The sequence below is a fragment of the Oncorhynchus nerka genome, linkage group LG15 (genome assembly GCF_034236695.1).
Source record: "Oncorhynchus nerka isolate Pitt River linkage group LG15, Oner_Uvic_2.0, whole genome shotgun sequence".
In the NCBI taxonomy this organism is placed as follows: Eukaryota; Metazoa; Chordata; class Actinopteri; order Salmoniformes; family Salmonidae; genus Oncorhynchus; species Oncorhynchus nerka.
This window is the reverse complement of record NC_088410.1, coordinates 145,225-166,788: the sequence shown is the minus strand read 5'-3', so window position 1 is coordinate 166,788 and position 21,564 is coordinate 145,225. Positions and strand designations below refer to the sequence as shown.

The following is a 21,564-nucleotide window of genomic DNA, read 5'->3' as shown; positions in this document are numbered from 1 at the left end:
AACAGCTTTATGTAGGCCCTAACAGCTTTATGTAGGACCCCTGACAGCTTTATGTAGTCCCTGACAGCTTTATGTAGGCCGTAACAGCTTTATGTAGGCCCTAACAGCTTTATGTAGTCCCTAATAGCTTTATGTAGGCCCTGACAGCTTTATGTAGTCCCTGACAGCTTTATGTAGGCCCTAACAGCTTTATGTAGGCTGTAACAGCTTTATGTAGGCCCTAACAGCTTTATGTAGGCCCTGACAGCTTTATGTAGGCCCTGACAGCTTTATGTAGGCCCTAACAGCTTTATGTAGGCCCTAACAGCTTTATGTAGGCCCTGACAGCTTTATGTAGGCCCTAACAGCTTTATGTAGGCCCTGACAGCTTTATGTAGGCCCTGACAGCTTTATGTAGGCCCTAACAGCTTTATGTAGGCCCTGACAGCTTTATGTAGGCCCTAACAGCTTTATGTAGGCCCTGACAGCTTTATGTAGGCCCTAACAGCTTTATGTAGGCCCTAACAGCTTTATGTAGGCCCTAACAGCTTTATGTAGGCCCTAACAGCTTTATGTAGGCCCTAACAGCTTTATGTAGGCCCTGACAGCTTTATGTAGGCCCTGACAGCTTTATGTAGGCCCTGACAGCTTTATGTAGGCCCTAACAGCTTTATGTAGGCCCTAACAGCTTTATGTAGGCCCTAACAGCTTTATGTAGGCCCTAACAGCTTTATGTAGGCCCTAACAGCTTTATGTAGGCCCTGACAGCTTTATGTAGGCCCTGACAGCTTTATGTAGGCCCTGACAGCTTTATGTAGGCCCTAACAGCTTTATGTAGGCCCTAACAGCTTTAGTAGGCCCTAACAGCTTTATGTAGGCCCTGACAGCTTTATGTAGGCCCTAACAGCTTTATGTAGGCCCTAACAGCTTTATGTAGGCCCTGACAGCTTTATGTAGGCCCTGACAGCTTTATGTAGGCCCTAACAGCTTTATGTAGGCCCTAACAGCTTTATGTAGGCCCTAACAGCTTTATGTAGGCCCTAACAGCTTTATGTAGGCCCTAACAGCTTTATGTAGGCCCTGACAGCTTTATGTAGGCCCTACAGCTTTATGTTTTATGTAGGCCCTAACAGCTTTATGTAGGCCCTGACAGCTTTATGTAGGCCCTGACAGCTTTATGTAGGCCCTAACAGCTTTATGTAGGCCCTAACAGCTTTATGTAGGCCCTAACAGCTTTATGTAGGCCCTAACAGCTTTATGTAGGCCCTAACAGCTTTATGTAGGCCCTAACAGCTTTATGTAGGCCCTAACAGCTTTATGTAGGCCCTAACAGCTTTATGTAGGCCCTGACAGCTTTATGTAGGCCCTGACAGCTTTATGTAGGCCCTAACAGCTTTATGTAGGCCCTAACAGCTTTATGTAGGCCCTGAACAGCTTTATGTAGGCCCTAACAGCTTTATGTAGGCCCTAACAGCTTTATGTAGGCCCTGAACCTTTATGTAGGCCCTAACAGCTTTATGTAGGCCCTAACAGCTTTATGTAGGCCCTGACAGCTTTATGTAGGCCCTAACAGCTTTATGTAGGCCCTAACAGCTTTATGTAGGCCCTAACAGCTTTATGTAGGCCCTAACAGCTTTATGTAGGCCCTAACAGCTTTATGTAGGCCCTGAGCTTTATGTAGGCCCTAACAGCTTTTTATGTAGGCCCTAACAGCTTTATGTAGGCCCTAACAGCTTTATGTAGGCCCTACAGCTTTATGCTTTATGTAGGCCCTAACAGCTTTATGTAGCCCTAACAGCTTTATGTAGGCCCTAACAGCTTTATGTAGGCCCTGACAGCTTTATGTAGGCCCTAACAGCTTTATGTAGGCCCTAACAGCTTTATGTAGGCCCTAACAGCTTTATGTAGGCCCTAACAGCTTTATGTAGGCCCTAACAGCTTTATGTAGGCCCTAACAGCTTTATGTAGGCCCTGACAGCTTTATGTAGGCCCTAACAGCTTTATGTAGGCCCTAACAGCTTTATGTAGGCCCTAACAGCTTTATGTAGGCCCTAACAGCTTTATGTAGGCCCTGAACAGCTTTATGTAGGCCCTTTATGTAGGCCCTGAGCTTTATGTAGGCCCTGACAGCTTTATGTAGGCCCTAACAACTTTATGTAGGCCCTAACAGCTTTATGTAGGCCCTGACAGCTTTATGTAGGGCCTAACAGCTTTATGTAGGCCCTAGGCCCTAACAGCTTTATGTAGGCCCTAACAGCTTTATGTAGGCCCTAACAGCTTTATGTAGGCCGTAACAGCTTTATGTAGGCCCTGACAGCTTTATGTAGGCCCTAACAGCTTTATGTAGGCCCTAACAGCTTTATGTAGGCCCTAACAGCTTTATGTAGGCCCTGACAGCTTTATGTAGGCCCTAACAGCTTTATGTAGGCCCTAACAGCTTTATGTAGGCCCTGACAGCTTTATGTAGGCCCTAACAGCTTTATGTAGGCCCTAACAGCTTTATGTAGGCCCTAACAGCTTTATGTAGGCCCTAACAGCTTTATGTAGGCCCTAACAGCTTTATGTAGGCCCTAACAGCTTTATGTAGGCCCTGACAGCTTTATGTAGGCCCTAACAGCTTTATGTAGGCCCTAACAGCTTTATGTAGGCCCTAACAGCTTTATGTAGGCCCTGACAGCTTTATGTATGTAGCTTTATGTAGGCCCTAACAGCTTTATGTAGGCCCTAACAGCTTTATGTAGTCCCTGACAGCTTTATGTAGGCCCTGACAGCTTTATGTAGTCCCTGACAGCTTTATGTAGGCCCTAACAGCTTTATGTAGGCCCTAACTACTTTATGTAGGCCCTAACAGCTTTATGTAGGCCCTAGCAGCTTTATGTAGGGCCTAACAGCTTTATGTAGGCCCTAACAGCTTTATGTAGGCCCTAACAGCTTTATGTAGGCCCTGACAGCTTTATGTAGGCCCTAACCCTAACAGCTTTATGTAGGCCCTAACAGCTTTATGTAGTCCCTAACAGCTTTATGTAGGCCCTGACAGCTTTATGTAGGCCCTAACAGCTTTATGTAGGCCCTAACAGCTTTATGTAGGCCCTAACAGCTTTATGTAGGCCCTAACAGCTTTATGTAGGCCCTAACATGTAGCCCTTTTATGTAGGCCCTAACAGCTTTATGTAGGCCCTAACAGCTTTATGTAGGCCCTAACAGCTTTATGTAGGCCCTAACAGCTTTATGTAGGCCCTAACAGCTTTATGTAGGCCAGCTTTAACAGCTTTATGTAGGCCCTAACAGCTTTATGTAGGCCCTAACAGCTTTATGTAGGCCCTAACAGCTTTATGTAGGCCCTAACAGCTTTATGTAGGCCCTAACAGCTTTATGTAGGCCCTAACAGCTTTATGTAGGCCCTAACAGCTTTATGTAGGCCCTAACAGCTTTATGTAGGCTGTAACAGCTTTATGTAGGCCCTAACAGCTTTATGTAGGCCCTACAGCTTTATGTAGGCCCTAACAGCTTTATGTAGGCCCTAACAGCTTTATGTAGGCCCTAACAGCTTTATGTAGGCCCTAACAGCTTTATGTAGGCCCTGACAGCTTTATGTAGGCCCTAACAGCTTTATGTAGGCCCTAACAGCTTTATGTAGGCCCTAACAGCTTTATGTAGGCCCTGACAGCTTTATGTAGGCCCTAACAGCTTTATGTAGGCCCTAACAGCTTTATGTAGGCCCTGACAGCTTTATGTAGGCCCTGACAGCTTTATGTAGGCCCTGACAGCTTTATGTAGGCCCTAACAGCTTTATGTAGGCCCTGACAGCTTTATGTAGGCCCTGACAGCTTTATGTAGGCCCTAACAGCTTTATGTAGGCCCTAACAGCTTTATGTAGGCCCTGACAGCTTTATGTAGGCCCTAACAGCTTTATGTAGGCCCTGACAGCTTTATGTAGGACCCCTGACAGCTTTATGTAGGCCCTAACTACTTTATGTAGGCCCTAACAGCTTTATGTAGGCCCTAACAGCTTTATGTAGGCCCTGACAGCTTTATGTAGGCCCTGAACAGCTTTATGTAGGCCCCTGAACAGCTTTATGTAACAGCTTTTATGTAGGCCCTGACAGCTTTATGTAGGCCCTAACAGCTTTATGTAGGCCCTAACAGCTTTATGTAGGCCCTAACAGCTTTATGTAGGCCCTAACAGCTTTATGTAGGCCCTAACAGCTTTATGTAGGCCCTAACAGCTTTATGTAGGCCCTAACAGCTTTATGTAGGCCCTAACAGCTTTATGTAGGCCCTAACAGCTTTATGTAGGCCCTGACAGCTTTATGTAGGCCCTAACAGCTTTATGTAGGCCCTAACAGCTTTATGTAGGCCCTACAGCTTTATGTAGGCCCTGACAGCTTTATGTAGGCCCTAACAGCTTTATGTAGGCCCTAACAGCTTTATGTAGGCCCTAACAGCTTTATGTAGGCCCTAACAGCTTTATGTAGGCCCTAACAGCTTTATGTAGGCCCTAACAGCTTTATGTAGGCCCTAACAGCTTTATGTAGGCCCTAACAGCTTTATGTAGGCCCTAACAGCTTTATGTAGGCCCTAACAGCTTTATGTAGGCCCTAACAGCTTTATGTAGGCCCTAACAGCTTTATGTAGGCCCTAACAGCTTTATGTAGGCCCTGACAGCTTTATGTAGGCCCTGACAGCTTTATGTAGGCCCTACAGCTTTATGTAGGCCCTGACAGCTTTATGTAGGCCCTGACAGCTTTATGTAGGCCCTGACAGCTTTATGTAGGCCCTAACAGCTTTATGTAGGCCCTAACAGCTTTATGTAGGCCCTGTAACAGCTTTATGTAGGCCCTGAGCTTTATGTAGGCCCTGACAGCTTTATGTAGGCCCTGACAGCTTTATGTAGGCCCTAACAGCTTTATGTAGGCCCTAACAGCTTTATGTAGGCCCTAACAGCTTTATGTAGGCCCTAACAGCTTTATGTAGTCCCTAACAGCTTTATGTAGGCCCTAACAGCTTTATGTAGGCCCTGACAGCTTAATGTAGGCCCTGACAGCTTTATGTAGGCCCTGACAGCTTAATGTAGGCCCTGACCAGGTGAATCCAGCTTTCACCTGGATTCACCTGGTCATTCTGTTTCAGCTTTCACCTGGATTCACCTCGTCATTCTGTTTCAGTTTTCACCTGGATTCACCTGCTCAGTCTGTGTCAGGGAAAACGCAGGTGTTCCTAATGTTTTGAACACACACTGTATATTGTAATGATATATATATATATATATACGAGTGTATATATTGTAATGATATATATATATATTTACGAGTGTATATATTGTAATGATATATATATATATTTACGAGTGTATATATTGTAATGCAGCATATCTTGAGGAGTATATATCGTATTGTAGTATATTGCAGAGTTTATATTGAGGAGTATATATCGTATTGTAGTATATTGCAGAGTTTATATTGAGGAGTATATATCGTATTGTAGTATATTGCAGAGTTTATATTGAGGAGTATATATCGTATTGTAGTATATTGCAGAGTTTATATTGAGGAGTATATATTGTATATGTAGTATATTGCAGAGTTTATATTGAGGAGTATATATCGTATTGTAGTATATTGCAGAGTTTATATTGAGGAGTATATATCGTATTGTAGTATATTGCAGAGTTTATATTGAGGAGTATATATCGTATTGTAGTATATTGCAGAGTTTATATTGAGGAGTATATATCGTATTGTAGTAGAGTTTATATTGAGGAGTATATATCGTATTGTAGTTTATTTATATGAGGAGTATATATCGTATTGTAGTATATTGCAGAGTTTATATTGAGGAGTATATATCGTATTGTAGTATATTGCAGAGTTTATATTGAGGAGTATATATCTTATATTGCAGAGTTTATATATTGGAGTATATATTTATTATATTGAGGAGTATATATCGTATTGTAGTATATTGCAGAGTTTATATTGAGGAGTATATATCGTATTGTAGTATATTGCAGAGTTTATATTGAGGAGTATATATCGTATTGTAGTATATTGCAGAGTTTATATTGAGGAGTATATATCGTATTGTAGTATATTGCAGAGTTTATATTGAGGAGTATATATCGTATTGTAGTATATTGCAGAGTTTATATTGAGGAGTATATATCGTATTGTAGTATATTGCAGAGTTTATATTGAGGAGTATATATTTGAGGAGTATATACTTAATATTTATTGAGTATATTTTGAGTTGTATATATTGTATTGGAGTATATATTGACTATATATCCAGGAGTATATATTGTAATTGAGTATATATTGACTATATATCCAGGAGTATATATTGTAATTGAGTATATATTGACTATATATCCAGGAGTATATATTGTAATTGAGTATATATTGACTATATATCCAGGAGTATATATTGTATTGGAGTCTATATATTGACTATATATCCAGGAGTATATATTGTAATTGAGTATATATTGACTATATATCCAGGAGTATATATTGTAATTGAGTATATATTGACTATATATCCAGGAGTATATATTGTAATTGAGTATATATTGACTATATATCCAGGAGTATATATTGTAATTGAGTATATATTGACTATATATCCAGGAGTATATATTGTAATTGAGTATATATTGACTATATATCCAGGAGTATATATTGTAATTGAGTATATATTGACTATATATCCAGGAGTATATATTGTAATTGAGTATATATTGACTATATATCCAGGAGTATATATTGTAATTGAGTATATATTGACTATATATCCAGGAGTATATATTGTATATTGAGGTATATATTGAATATATATCCAGGAGTATATATTGTAATTGAGTATATATTGACTATATATCCAGGAGTATATATTGTAATTGAGTATATATTGACTATATATCCAGGAGTATATATTGTAATTGAGTATATATTGACTATATATCCAGGAGTATATATTGTAATTGAGTATATATTGACTATATATCCAGGAGTATATATTGTAATTGAGTATATATTGACTATATATCCAGGAGTATATATTGTAATTGAGTATATATTGACTATATATCCAGGAGTATATATTGTAATTGAGTATATATTGACTATATATCCAGGAGTATATATTGTAATTGAGTATATATTGACTATATATCCAGGAGTATATATTGTAATTGAGTATATATTGACTATATATCCAGGAGTATATATTGTAATTGAGTATATATTGACTATATATCCAGGAGTATATATTGTAATTGAGTATATATTGACTATATATCCAGGAGTATATATTGTAATTGAGTATATATTGACTATATATCCAGGAGTATATATTGTAATTGAGTATATATTGACTATATATCCAGGAGTATATATTGTAATTGAGTATATATTGACTATATATCCAGGAGTATATATTGTAATTGAGTATATATTGACTATATATCCAGGAGTATATATTGTAATTGAGTATATATTGACTATATATCCAGGAGTATATATTGTAATTGAGTATATATTGACTATATATCCAGGAGTATATATTGTAATTGAGTATATATTGACTATATATCCAGGAGTATATATTGTAATTGAGTATATATTGACTATATATCCAGGAGTATATATTGTAATTGAGTATATATTGACTATATATCCAGGAGTATATATTGTAATTGAGTATATATTGACTATATATCCAGGAGTATATATTGTAATTGAGTATATATTGACTATATATCCAGGAGTATATATTGTAATTGAGTATATATTGACTATATATCCAGGAGTATATATTGTAATTGAGTATATATTGACTATATATCCAGGAGTATATATTGTAATTGAGTATATATTGACTATATATCCAGGAGTATATATTGTAATTGAGTATATATTGACTATATATCCAGGAGTATATATTGTAATTGAGTATATATTGACTATATATCCAGGGAGTATATATTGTAATTGAGTATATATTGACTATATATCCAGGAGTATATATTGTAATTGAGTATATATTGACTATATATCCAGGAGTATATATTGTAATTGAGTATATATTGACTATATATCCAGGAGTATATATTGTAATTGAGTATATATTGACTATATATCCAGGAGTATATATTGTAATTGAGTATATATTGACTATATATCCAGGAGTATATATTGTAATTGAGTATATATTGACTATATATCCAGGAGTATATATTGTAATTGAGTATATATTGACTATATATCCAGGAGTATATATTGTAATTGAGTATATATTGACTATATATCCAGGAGTATATATTGTAATTGAGTATATATTGACTATATATCCAGGAGTATATATTGTAATTGAGTATATATTGACTATATATCCAGGAGTATATATTGTAATTGAGTATATATTGACTATATATCCAGGAGTATATATTGTAATTGAGTATATATTGAATATATATTCAGGAGTATATATTTGATGAGTATATATTGTGATTGAGTATATATTAACTATATATTTGTCACGTTCTGACCTTTATTTCCTTTGTTTTGTCATTATTTAGTTTGGTCAGGGCGTGAGTTGGGGTGGGCAGTCTGTTTGTTTTTCTATGATTTTGGGGATTTCTATGTTTCGGCCTAGTATGGTTCTCAATCAGAGGCACGTGTCATTAGTTGTCTCTGATTGAGAATCATACTTAGGTAGCCTGGGTTTCACTGTTTGTTTGTGGGTGATTGTCTATGTTAGTTGCTTGTGTCAGCACAGTTCTCATTATAGCTACACGGTCGTTATTTCGTTTATTGTTTTGTGTAGTTTGTATTCAGTGTTCAGTGCTTTCTTTTATTAAAAAATCATCATGAATACATACCACGCTGCATTTTGGTCCGCTTCATACGACGATCGTGACAATATCCAGGAGTATATATTGTAATTGAGTGTATATTGACTATATATCCATGAGTATATATTAATTGTAATATTATATATTGTATGAATATATATCCAGGAGTATATTGCAGTGTAGTATATATGGAATATATATTCAGGAGTATATTACAGTGTAGTATATATTGAGTATATAGTCAGGAGTATATATTGCAGTGTAGTATATATGGAATATATATTCAGGAGTATATTACAGTGTAGTATATATTGAGTATATATTCAGGAGTATATATTGCAGTGTAGTATATATTGAGTATATGTCCAGGAGTATATATTGCAGTGTAGTATATATTGAGTATATATTCAGGAGTATATATTGTAATTGAGTATATATTGAGTATATATTCAGGAGTATATATTGCAGTGTAGTATATATTGAGTATATATTCAGGAGTATATATTGCAGTGTAGTATATATTGAGTATATATTCAGGAGTATATATTGCAGTGTAGTATATATTGAGTATATATTCAGGAGTATATATTGCAGTGTAGTATATATTGAGTATATATTCAGGAGTATATATTGCAGTGTAGTATATATTGAATATATATTCAGGAGTATATATTGCAGTGTAGTATATGTTGAGTATATATTCAGGAGTATATATTGCAGTGTAGTATATATTGAATATATATTCAGGAGTATATATAGCAGTGTAGTATTTATTGAGTATATATTGCAGTGTGGTATATAAAGAGTATATATTCAGGAGTATATATTGAGTATATATTCAGGAGTATATATTGAGTATATATTCAGGAGTATATATTGAATATATATTCAGGAGTATATATTGCAGTGTAGTATATATTGAGTATATACTCAGGAGTATATTACAGTGTAGTATATATTGAGTATATATTCAGGAGTATATATTGCAGTGTAGTATATATTGAGTATATATTCAGGAGTATATATTGCAGTGTAGTATATATTGACTATATATTCAGGAGTATATATTGCAGTGTAGTATATATTGAGTATATATTCAGGAGTATATATTGCAGTGTAGTATATGTTGAGTATATATTCAGGAGTATATATTGTAATTGAGTATGTATTGAATATATATTCAGGAGTATATATTGCAGTGTAGTATATATTGAGTATATGTCCAGGAGTATATATTGCAGTGTAGTATATATTAAGTATATGTCCAGGAGTATATATTGCAGTGTAGTATATATTGAGTATATGTCCAGGAGTATATATTGCAGTGTAGTATATATTGAGTATATATTCAGGAGTATATATTGCAGTGTACTATGTATTGAATATATATTCAGGAGTATATATTGCAGTGTAGTATATATTGAGTATATATTCAGGAGTATATATTGAGTATATATTCAGGAGTATATATTGCAGTGTAGTATATATTGAGTATATATTCAGGAGTATATATTGAGTATATATTCAGGAGTATATATTGCAGTGTAGTATATATTGAATATATATTCAGGAGTATATATTGCAGTGTAGTATATATTGACTGCATTCGGAAAGTATTCGGACCCATTGACTTTTTCCACACTTTGTTACATTACAGATTCAATTTAAAAACAATCCTCAGCAACACAATGTTACATTACAGTCTCATTCCAAAATGGATTAATTTTAAACCTACACACAGTACCCACAAAGTGTAAACAGGCTTTTAGAATATTTGGTTGTTGTTGAAAAATCAGAAATACCTTATTTACATAAGTATTCATCATAATAACTGGCATATCTCATGATAATAACTGTCATACCTCATCATAATAACTGGCATATCTCATCATATTAACTGGCATACCTCGTCATAATAACTGGCATACCTCATAATAACTGTCATACCTCATCATAATAACTGTCATACCTCATCATAATAACTGTCATACCTCATAATAATAACTGTGATACCTCATCATAATAACTGTCATACCTCATCATAATAACATCATAATAACTGTCATACCTCATAATAACTGTCATACCTCATCATAATAACTGTCATACCTCATCATAATAACTGTCATACCTCATCATAATAACTGTCATACCTCATCATCATAATAACTGTCATACCTCATCATAATAACTGTCATACCTCATCACCTGTCATCATAATAATAACTGTCATACCTCATCATAATAACTGTCATACCTCATCATAATAATATACCTCATCATAATAACTGTCATACCTCATCATAATAACTGTCATACCTCATCATAATAACTGTCATATCTCATCATAATAACTGTCATACCATAATAACTGTCATACCTCATCAAATAACTGTCATACCTCATCATAATAACTGTCATACCTCATCATAATAACTGTCATACCTCATCATAATAACTGTCATACCTCATAATAATAACTGTCATACCTCATCATAATAACTGTCATACCTCATCATCATAATAAATAACAGTCATACCTCATAATAACTGTCATACCTCATAATAATAACTGTCATACCTCATCATAATAACTGTCATACCTCATCATAATAACTGTCATACTCATCATAATAACTGTCATACCTCATAATAACTGTCATACCTCATAATAATAACTGTCATACCTCATCATAATAACTGTCATACCTCATCATAATAACTGTCATACCTCATCATAATAACTGTCATACCTCATCATAATAACTGTCATACCTCATCATAATAACTGTCATACCTCATCATAATAACTGTCATACCTCATCATAATAACTGGCATACCTCATCATAATAACTGTCATACCTCATCATAATAACATACCTCATACCTCATCATAATAACTGTCATACCTCATATAATAACTGTCATACCTCATCATAATAACTGGCATACCTCATCATAATAACTGTCATACCTCATCATAATAACTGTCATACCTCATAATAACTGTCATACCTCAGCATAATAACTGTCATACCTCATCATAATAACTGTCATACCTCATAATAACTGTCATACCTCATCATAATAACTGTCATACCATCATCAATAACTATACTCATAATAACTGTCATACCTCATCATAATAACTGTCATACCTCATCATAATAACTGGCATACCTCATCTCATCATAATAACTGTCATACCTCATAATAACTGTCATACCTCATCATAATAACTGTCATACCTCATATAATAACTACCTCATAATAATAACTCATCCTCATAATAATAACTGTCATACCTCATAATAACTGTCATACCTCATAATAACATAATAACTGTCATACCTCATAATAACTGTCATACCTCATCATAATAACTGTCATACCTCATAATAACTGGCATACCTCATCATAATAACTGTCATACCTCATAATAACTGTCATATTTACATAAGTATTGAGATCCTTTGCTGTGAGACTCTCAGGTGCATCCTGTTTCCATTGATCATCCTTGAGATGTTTCTACAACTTGATTACAGTCCACCTGTGGTAAAGTCAATTTACCTGTCTATATACAGTGGGGCAAAAAGTATTTAGTCAGCCACCAATTGTGCAACTTCTCCCACTTAAAAAGATGGGAGGCCTGTAATTTTCATCATAGGTACACCTCAACTATGACAGACAAAATGAGAGGGAAAAATCCAGAAAATCACATTGTAGGATTTTTTATTAATTTATTTTCAAATTATGGTGGGAAATAAGTATAGCCTGCGTCTGTAATGGGTCTGCAGTCAAACGACCACCCCTCATCACTGTCAAGCGCTCCCTAAAACACTTCAGCGAGCAGGGCCTTTCTAATCGGCCAGGGTATCCTGGAAGGATAATGACCTCATTCCAACAGTAGCATTGAATAGGCCCCGCGATATGCAACTGTTCAGGGAAGTTAGCAACCAATATACCCAGGCAGTTAAGTAGGCAAAGGCTAGCTTTTTCAAACAGAAATTTGCATCCTGTAGCACAAACTCTAAAAAGTTCTGGAACACTGTAAAGTCCATGGAGAATAAGAGGACCTCCTCCCAGCTGCCCACTGCACTGAGGATAGGAATCACTGTAAAGTCCATGGAGAATAAGAGGACCTCCTCCCAGCTGCCCACTGCACTGAGGATAGGAAACACTGTAAAGTCCATGGAGAATAAGAGGACCTCCTCCCAGCTGCCCATTGCACTGAGGATAGGAAACACTGTAAAGTCCATGGAGAATAAGAGCACCTCCTCCCAGCTGCCCACTGCACTGAGGATAGGAAACACTGTAAAGTCCATGGAGAATAAGAGGACCTCCTCCCAGCTGCCCACTGCACTGAGGATAGGAAACACTGTAAAGTCCATGGAGAATAAGAGGACCTCCTCCCAGAATAACTGAGTAAAGTCCATGGAGAATAAGAGGACCTCCTCCCAGCTGCCCACTGAGGATAGGAAACACTGTAAAGTCCATGGAGAATAAGAGGACCTCCTCCCAGCTGCCCACTGCACTGAGGATAGGAAACACTGTAAAGTCCATGGAGAATAAGAGGACCTCCTCCCAGCTGCCCACTGCACTGAGGATAGGAAACACTGTAAAGTCCATGGAGAATAAGAGGACCTCCTCCCAGCTGCCCACTGCACTGAGGATAGGAAACACTGTAAAGTCCATGGAGAATAAGAGGACCTCCTCCCAGCTGCCCACTGCACTGAGGATAGGAAACACTGTAAAGTCCATGGAGAATAAGAGGACCTCCTCCCAGCTGCCCACTGCACTGAGGATAGGAAACACTGTAAAGTCCATGGAGAATAAGAGGACCTCCTCCCAGCTGCCCACTGCACTGAGGATAGGAAACACTGTAAAGTCCATGGAGAATAAGAGGACCTCCTCCCAGCTGCCCACTGCACTGAGGATAGGAAACACTGTAAAGTCCATGGAGAATAAGAGGACCTCCTCCCAGCTGCCCACTGCACTGAGGATAGGAAACACTGTAAAGTCCATGGAGAATAAGAGGACCTCCTCCCAGCTGCCCACTGCACTGAGGATAGGAAACACTGTAAAGTCCATGGAGAATAAGAGGACCTCCTCCCAGCTGCCCACTGCACTGAGGATAGGAAACACTGTCACCACCGATAAATCCATGATAATTTAGAATATCAATAAGCATTTTTCTACGGCTGGCCATGCTTTTCACCGCTACCATGGTCAACAGTTCCGCACCCCCCACAGCATCTTGCCCAAGCCTCCCCATTTCTCCTTCCCCCAAATCCAGATAGCTGATGTTCTGAAAGAGCTGCAAAATCTGGACCCCTACAAATCAGCCGGGCTAGACAATCTGGAAAATTATCCGCCAACAAAATGTGGAAAAAGTCAAGGGGTCTGACTACTTTCCAAAGGCACTGTACATTGTAATGTAGTATATTGGGGAGTATATATTTAAGCAATTAAGGCCCAAGGAGGTGTATATTGGCCATATTTGAGTATATGAGGTGTATACCACAGCTAATATTGTATGTTCTTATTGAGAAACACGGAGTGCCTGGGTACAGCCCTATAGTAATGTAGTATATTGGCCATATTTGATATTGAGTATAATGTAGGTGTATATATTGTAATATAGTTTATTCGTATATTGGAGAGTATATATTGTAATGTAGTATATTGAGGAGTATATATAGTAATGTAGTATATTGAGGAGTATATATGTAGTATATTGAGGAGTATATATTGTAATGTAGTATATGAGGAGTATATATTGTAATGTAGTATATTGAGGAGTATATATTGTAATGTAGTATATTGTATATTGAGGAGTATATATTAATTGAGGAGTATATATTGTAGAGGAGTATATATTGTAATGTATTGAGGAGGAGTATATATTGTAATGTATATATTGAGAAGTATATATTGTAATGTAGTATATTGAGGAGTATATATTGTAATGTAGTATATTGAGGAGTATATATTGTAATGTAGTATATTGAGGAATATATATTGTAATGTAGTATATTGAGTATATTGAGTATATTGAGTATCAATTGTAATGTAGTATATTGAGGAGTATATATTGTAATGTAGTATATTGAGGAATATATATTGTAATGTAGTATATTGAGGAGTATATATTGTAGTATATTGAGGAGTATCAATTGTAATGTAGTATATTGAGGGTATATATTGTAATGTAGTATATTGTCTATATTGTAATGTAGTATATTGAGGAGTATCAATTTCAATGGAGTATATTGAGAAGTATATATTGTAATGTAGTATATTGAGAAATATATATTGTAATGTAATATATTGAGAAGTATATATTTTAATGTAGTATATATTTTAAAGTAGTATATTGAGAAATATATATTGTAATGTAGTATATTGAAGGGTATATATAGTATTGCAGTATATTGATGAGTATATATTGTAATGTAATATATTGAGAAGTATATATTTTAATGTAGTATATATTTTAAAGTAGTATATTGAGAAATATATATTGTAATGTAGTATATTGAAGGGTATATATAGTATTGCAGTATATTGATGAGTATATATTGTAATGTAATATATGGAGGAATATCTATTGTAATGTTGTATATTGAGAAGTATATATTGTAATGTAATATTTTGAGGAGTAGATATTGTGTTGTAGTATATTGAGGATTATACATTGTAATGTAGTATATATTGTAATGTAAAATTTCCTGAGTACCTCTTCTTGGTCTCCTGGGGAACGATGGCTTTGGCCAGCATGTTCTTATACAGCTCAGACTTCAGATACCTGGGGTAGGAGTCCTAGAAGTCAGAGGTTAGTGGTTAGATACCTAGGGTAGGAGTCCTAGAGGTTAGAGGTTAGATTCCCGGGTAGGAGTAGTAGAGGTTAGAGGTTAGATACCTGGGGTAGGAGTCCTAGAGGTTAGAGGTTAGATTCCTGGGGTAGGAGTACTAGAGGTTAGAGGTCAGATACCTGGGGTAGGAGTACTAGAGAGGTTACGGTTTACAGTTCAGGGGTTAGAGGTCAGGGTTCAGGTGTTTGAGGTCATGGGTTACCTTCTTCATGAGGAAGTAGATGTGCATCTGGGCGTCGTCCATAATGAAGCGATGAGGTCGTTTGATTCCCTCCAGTGTTCTCTCCATGGTCCTACTATCGATGTTCACCCAGCGAGCTGCCCCAGGGGCCAGAAAGTTCCTACACACACACACAGATCATAATACCACATACTCAGATCACAGTACCACATCCCTCAGTCATAATACCACATCACTAAGTACCACATCCCTCAGTCATAATACCACATCCCTCAGTCATAATACCACATCACTAAGTACCACATCACTCAGTCATATACCACATCACTAAGTACCACATCCCTCAGTCATAATACCACATCACTAAGTACCACATCACTCAGTACCACATCACTCAGTCATAATACCACATCACTAAGTACCACATCACTCAGTACCACATCACTCAGTACCACATCACTCAGTCATAATAACACATCACTAAGTCATGGTACCACATCACTCAGTCATAATACCACATCACTCAGTAATAATACCACATCACTCAGTCATAATACCACATCACTCAGTACCACATCACTCAGTACCACATCACTCAGTCATAATACCACATAACTCAGGACCAAATCACTCAGTCATAATACCACATCACTCAGTCATAATACCACATGACTAAGTCATGGTACCACATCACTCAGTCATAATACCACATCACTCAGTACCACATCACTCAGTACCACATCACTCAGTCATAATACCACATCACTAAGTACCACATCACTCAGTACCACATCACTCAGTACCACATCACTCAGTCATACATAACACATCACTAAGTCATGGTACCACATCACTCAGTCATAATACCACATCACTCAGTAATAATACCACATCACTCAGTCATAATACCACATCACTCAGTACCACATCACTCAGTACCACATCACTCAGTCATAATACCACATAACTCAGGACCAAATCACTCAGTCATAATACCACATCACTCAGTCATAATACCACATGACTAAGTCATGGTACCACATCACTCAGTCATAATACCACATCACTCAGTACCACATCACTCAGTCATAATACCACATCACTAAGTCATGGTACCACATCACTAAGTACCACATCACTCAGTCATAATACCACATCACTAAGTCATGGTACCACATCACTCAGTCATAATACCACATCAGTAAGTCATAATACCACATCACTCAGTACCACATCACTCAGTCATAGTACCACATCCCTCAGTCATAATACCACATCGCTCAGTATCACATCACTAAGTCATGGTACCACATCACTCAGTCATAATACCACATCACTCAGTCATAATACCACATCACTAAGTACCACATCACTCAGTACCACATCACTCAGTCATAATACCACATCACTCAGTACCACATCACTCAGCACCACATCACTCAGTCATAATACCACATCACTCAGTACCACATCACTCAGTCATAATACCACATCACTAAGTACCACATCACTCAGTCATAATACCACATAACTCAGTACCACATCACTCAGTCATAATACCACATCACTCAGTACCACATCACTCAGTACCACATCACTCAGTCATAATACCACATCACTCAGTACCACATCACTCAGTCATAATACCACATCACCCAGTACCACATCACTCAGTCATAATACCACATCACTCAGTACCACATCACTCAGTCATGGTACCACATCACTCAGTCATAATACCACATCACTCAGTAATAATACCACATCACTCAGTACCACATCACTCAGTCATAATACCACATCACTAAGTACCACATCACTCATTCATAATACCACATCACTCAGTATCACATCACTAAGTCATGGTACCACATCACTCAGTCATAGTACCACATCCCTCAGTCATAATACCACATAACTCAGTACCACATCACTAAGTCATGGTACCACATCACTCAGTCATAATACCACATCACTAAGTATCACATCACAGTCATAATACCACATCACTCAGTCATAATACCACATCACTCAGTACCACATCACTCAGTCATAATACCACATCACTCAGTACCACATCACTCAGTCATAATACCACATCACTAAGTCATGGTACCACATCACTCAGTCATAATACCACATCACTCAGTAATAATACCACATCACTCAGTCATAATACCACATCACTCAGTCATAATACCACATCACTCAGTACCACATCACTCAGTAATAATACCACATCACTCAGTAATAATACCACATCACTCAGTAATAATACCACATCACTAAGTCATGGTACCACATCACTCAGTCATACATCACTCACATCACATCAGTAATAATACCACATCACTCAGTCATAATACCACATCACTCAGTACCACATCACTCAGTAATAATACCACATCACTCAGTAATAATACCACATCACTCAGTAATAATACCACATCACTCAGTCATAATACCACATCACTAAGTACCACATCACTCATTCATAATACCACATCACTCAGTACCACATCACTCAGCACCACATCACTCAGTCATAATACCACATCACGCAGTACCACATCACTCAGTAATAATACCACATCACTCAGTACCACATCACTCAGTACCACATCACTCAGTACGACATCACTCAGTCATAGTACCACATCACTCAGCACCACATCACTCAGTCATAATACCACATCACTAAGTCATAGTACCACATAACTCAGTCATAATACCACATCACTAAGTACCACATCACTCAGTACCACATCACTCAGTACCACATCACTCAGTCATAATACCACATCACTAAGTACCACATCACTCAGTCATAATACCACATCACTCAGTACCACATCACTCAGTAATAATACCACATCATTCAGTCATAATACCACATCACTCAGTCATAATACCACATCACTCAGTACCACATCACTCAGTACCACATCACTCAGTACCACATCACTCAGTCATAATACCACATCACTCAGTCATAATACCACATCACTCAGTACCACATCACTCAGTACCACATCACTCAGTCATAATACCACATCACTCAGTACCACATCACTCAGTACCACATCACTCAGTCATAATACCACATCACTCAGTCATAATACCACATCACTCAGTCATAATACCACATCACTCAGTACCACATCACTCAGTCATAATACCACATCACTCAGTCATAATACCACATCACTCAGTACCACATCACTCAGTCATAATACCACATCACTCAGTACCACATCACTCAGTCATGGTACCACATCACTCAGTACCACATCACTCAGTAATAATACCCCATCACTAAGTCATGGTACCACATCACTCAGTACCACATCACTCAGTACCACATCACTCAGTCATAATACCACATAACGCAGTACCACATCACTCAGTCATAATACCACATCACTCAGTACCACATCACTCAGTCATAATACCACATCACTCAGTACCACATCACTCAGTCATAATACCACATCACTCAGTACCACATCACTCAGTACCACATCACTCAGTCATAATACCACATAACGCAGTACCACATCACTCAGTCATAATACCACATCACTCAGTACCACATCACTCAGTACCACATCACTCAGTACCACATCACTCAGTACCACATCACTCAGTACATCATTCAGTCATACCACATCACTCAGTCATAATACCACATCACTCAGTCATAATACCACATCACTCAGTCATATTACCACATCACTCAGTCATAATACCACATCACTCAGTCATAATACCACATCACTCAGTCATGGTACCACATCACTCAGTCATAATACCACATCACTCAGTCATGGTACCACATAACTCAGTACCACATCACTCAATACCACATCACTCAGTAATAATACCACATCACTCAGTACCACATCACTCAGTCATGGTACCACATAACTCAGTACCACATCACTCAATACCACATCACTCAGTAATAATACCACATCACTCAGTACCACATCACTCAGTCATAATACCACATCACTAAGTACCACATCACTCATTCATAATACCACATCACTCAGAACCACATCACTCAGTACCACATCACTAAGTACGACATCACTCAGTCATAATACCACATCACTAAGTACCACATCACTCAGTCATAATACCACATCATTCAGTCATAATACCACATCACTCAGTAATAATACCACATCACTCAGTCATAATACCACATCACTCAGTCATGGTACCACATAACTCAGTACCACATCACTCAATACCACATCACTCAGTAATAATACCACATCACTCAGTACCACATCACTCAGTCATGGTACCACATAACTCAGTACCACATCACTCAATACCACATCACTCAGTAATAATACCACATCACTCAGTACCACATCACTCAGTCATAATACCACATCACTAAGTACCACATCACTCATTCATAATACCACATCACTCAGAACCACATCACTCAGTACCACATCACTAAGTACGACATCACTCAGTCATAATACCACATCACTAAGTACCACATCATTCAGTCATAATACCACATCACTCAGTCATGGTACCACATCACTCAGTCATAATACCACATCACTCAGTCATGGTACCACATAACTCAGTACCACATCACTCAATACCACATCACTCAGTAATAATACCACATCACTCAGTACCACATCACTCAGTCATGGTACCACATAACTCAGTACCACATCACTCAATACCACATCACTCAGTAATAATACCACATCACTCAGTACCACATCACTCAGTCATAATACCACATCACTAAGTACCACATCACTCATTCATAATACCACATCACTCAGAACCACATCACTCAGTACCACATCACTAAGTACGACATCACTCAGTCATAATACCACATCACTAAGTACCACATCACTCAGTCATAATACCACATCATTCAGTCATAATACCACATCACTCAGTAATAATACCACATCACTCATTCATAATACCACATCACTAAGTACCACATCACTCAGTCATGGTACCACATCACTAAGTCATGGTACCACATCACTCAGTAATAATACCCCATCACTAAGTCATGGTACCACATCACTCAGTACCACATCACTCAATACCACATCACTCAGTACCACATCACTCAGTACCACATCACTCAGTACCACATCACTCAGTCATAATACCACATCACTCAGTACCACATCACTCAGTACCACATCACTCAGTCATAATACCACATCACTCAGTACCACATCACTCAGTCATAATACCACATCACTCAGTCATAATACCACATCACTCAGTCATAATACCACATCACTCAGTCATAATACCACATCACTAAGTACCACATCACTCAGTACCACATTACTCAGTCATAATACCACATCACTCAGTACCACATCACTCAGTCATAATACCACATCACTCAGTACCACATCACTCAGTACCACATCACTCAGTAATAATACCACATCACTCAGTACCACATCACTCAGTCATAATACCACATCACTCAGTCATAATACCACATCACTCAGTCTTATTACCACATCACTCAGTCATAATACCACATCACTCAGTCATAATACCACATCACTCAGTCATGGTACCACATCACTCAGTCATAATACCACATCACTCAGTCATGGTACCACATAACTCAGTACCACATCACTCAATACCA

At 37.4% G+C, this 21,564-nt stretch overlaps 1 protein-coding gene across 1 annotated transcript in view; it reads right to left on the bottom strand.

Annotated features, from left to right (window-relative positions):
• Positions 1-21,564, bottom strand: part of rgs11 (regulator of G protein signaling 11) — a 77,684-nt gene that overhangs the window by 17,988 nt on the left and 38,132 nt on the right. Inside the window, exons 10-11 of the mRNA XM_065000818.1 lie at positions 15,909-16,047; positions 15,571-15,653 (exon numbers count right to left, since the gene is read on the bottom strand). Coding sequence (XP_064856890.1) covers positions 15,571-15,653; positions 15,909-16,047 — 222 coding nt within the window. The remainder of the gene's footprint in view (positions 1-15,570; positions 15,654-15,908; positions 16,048-21,564) is intronic.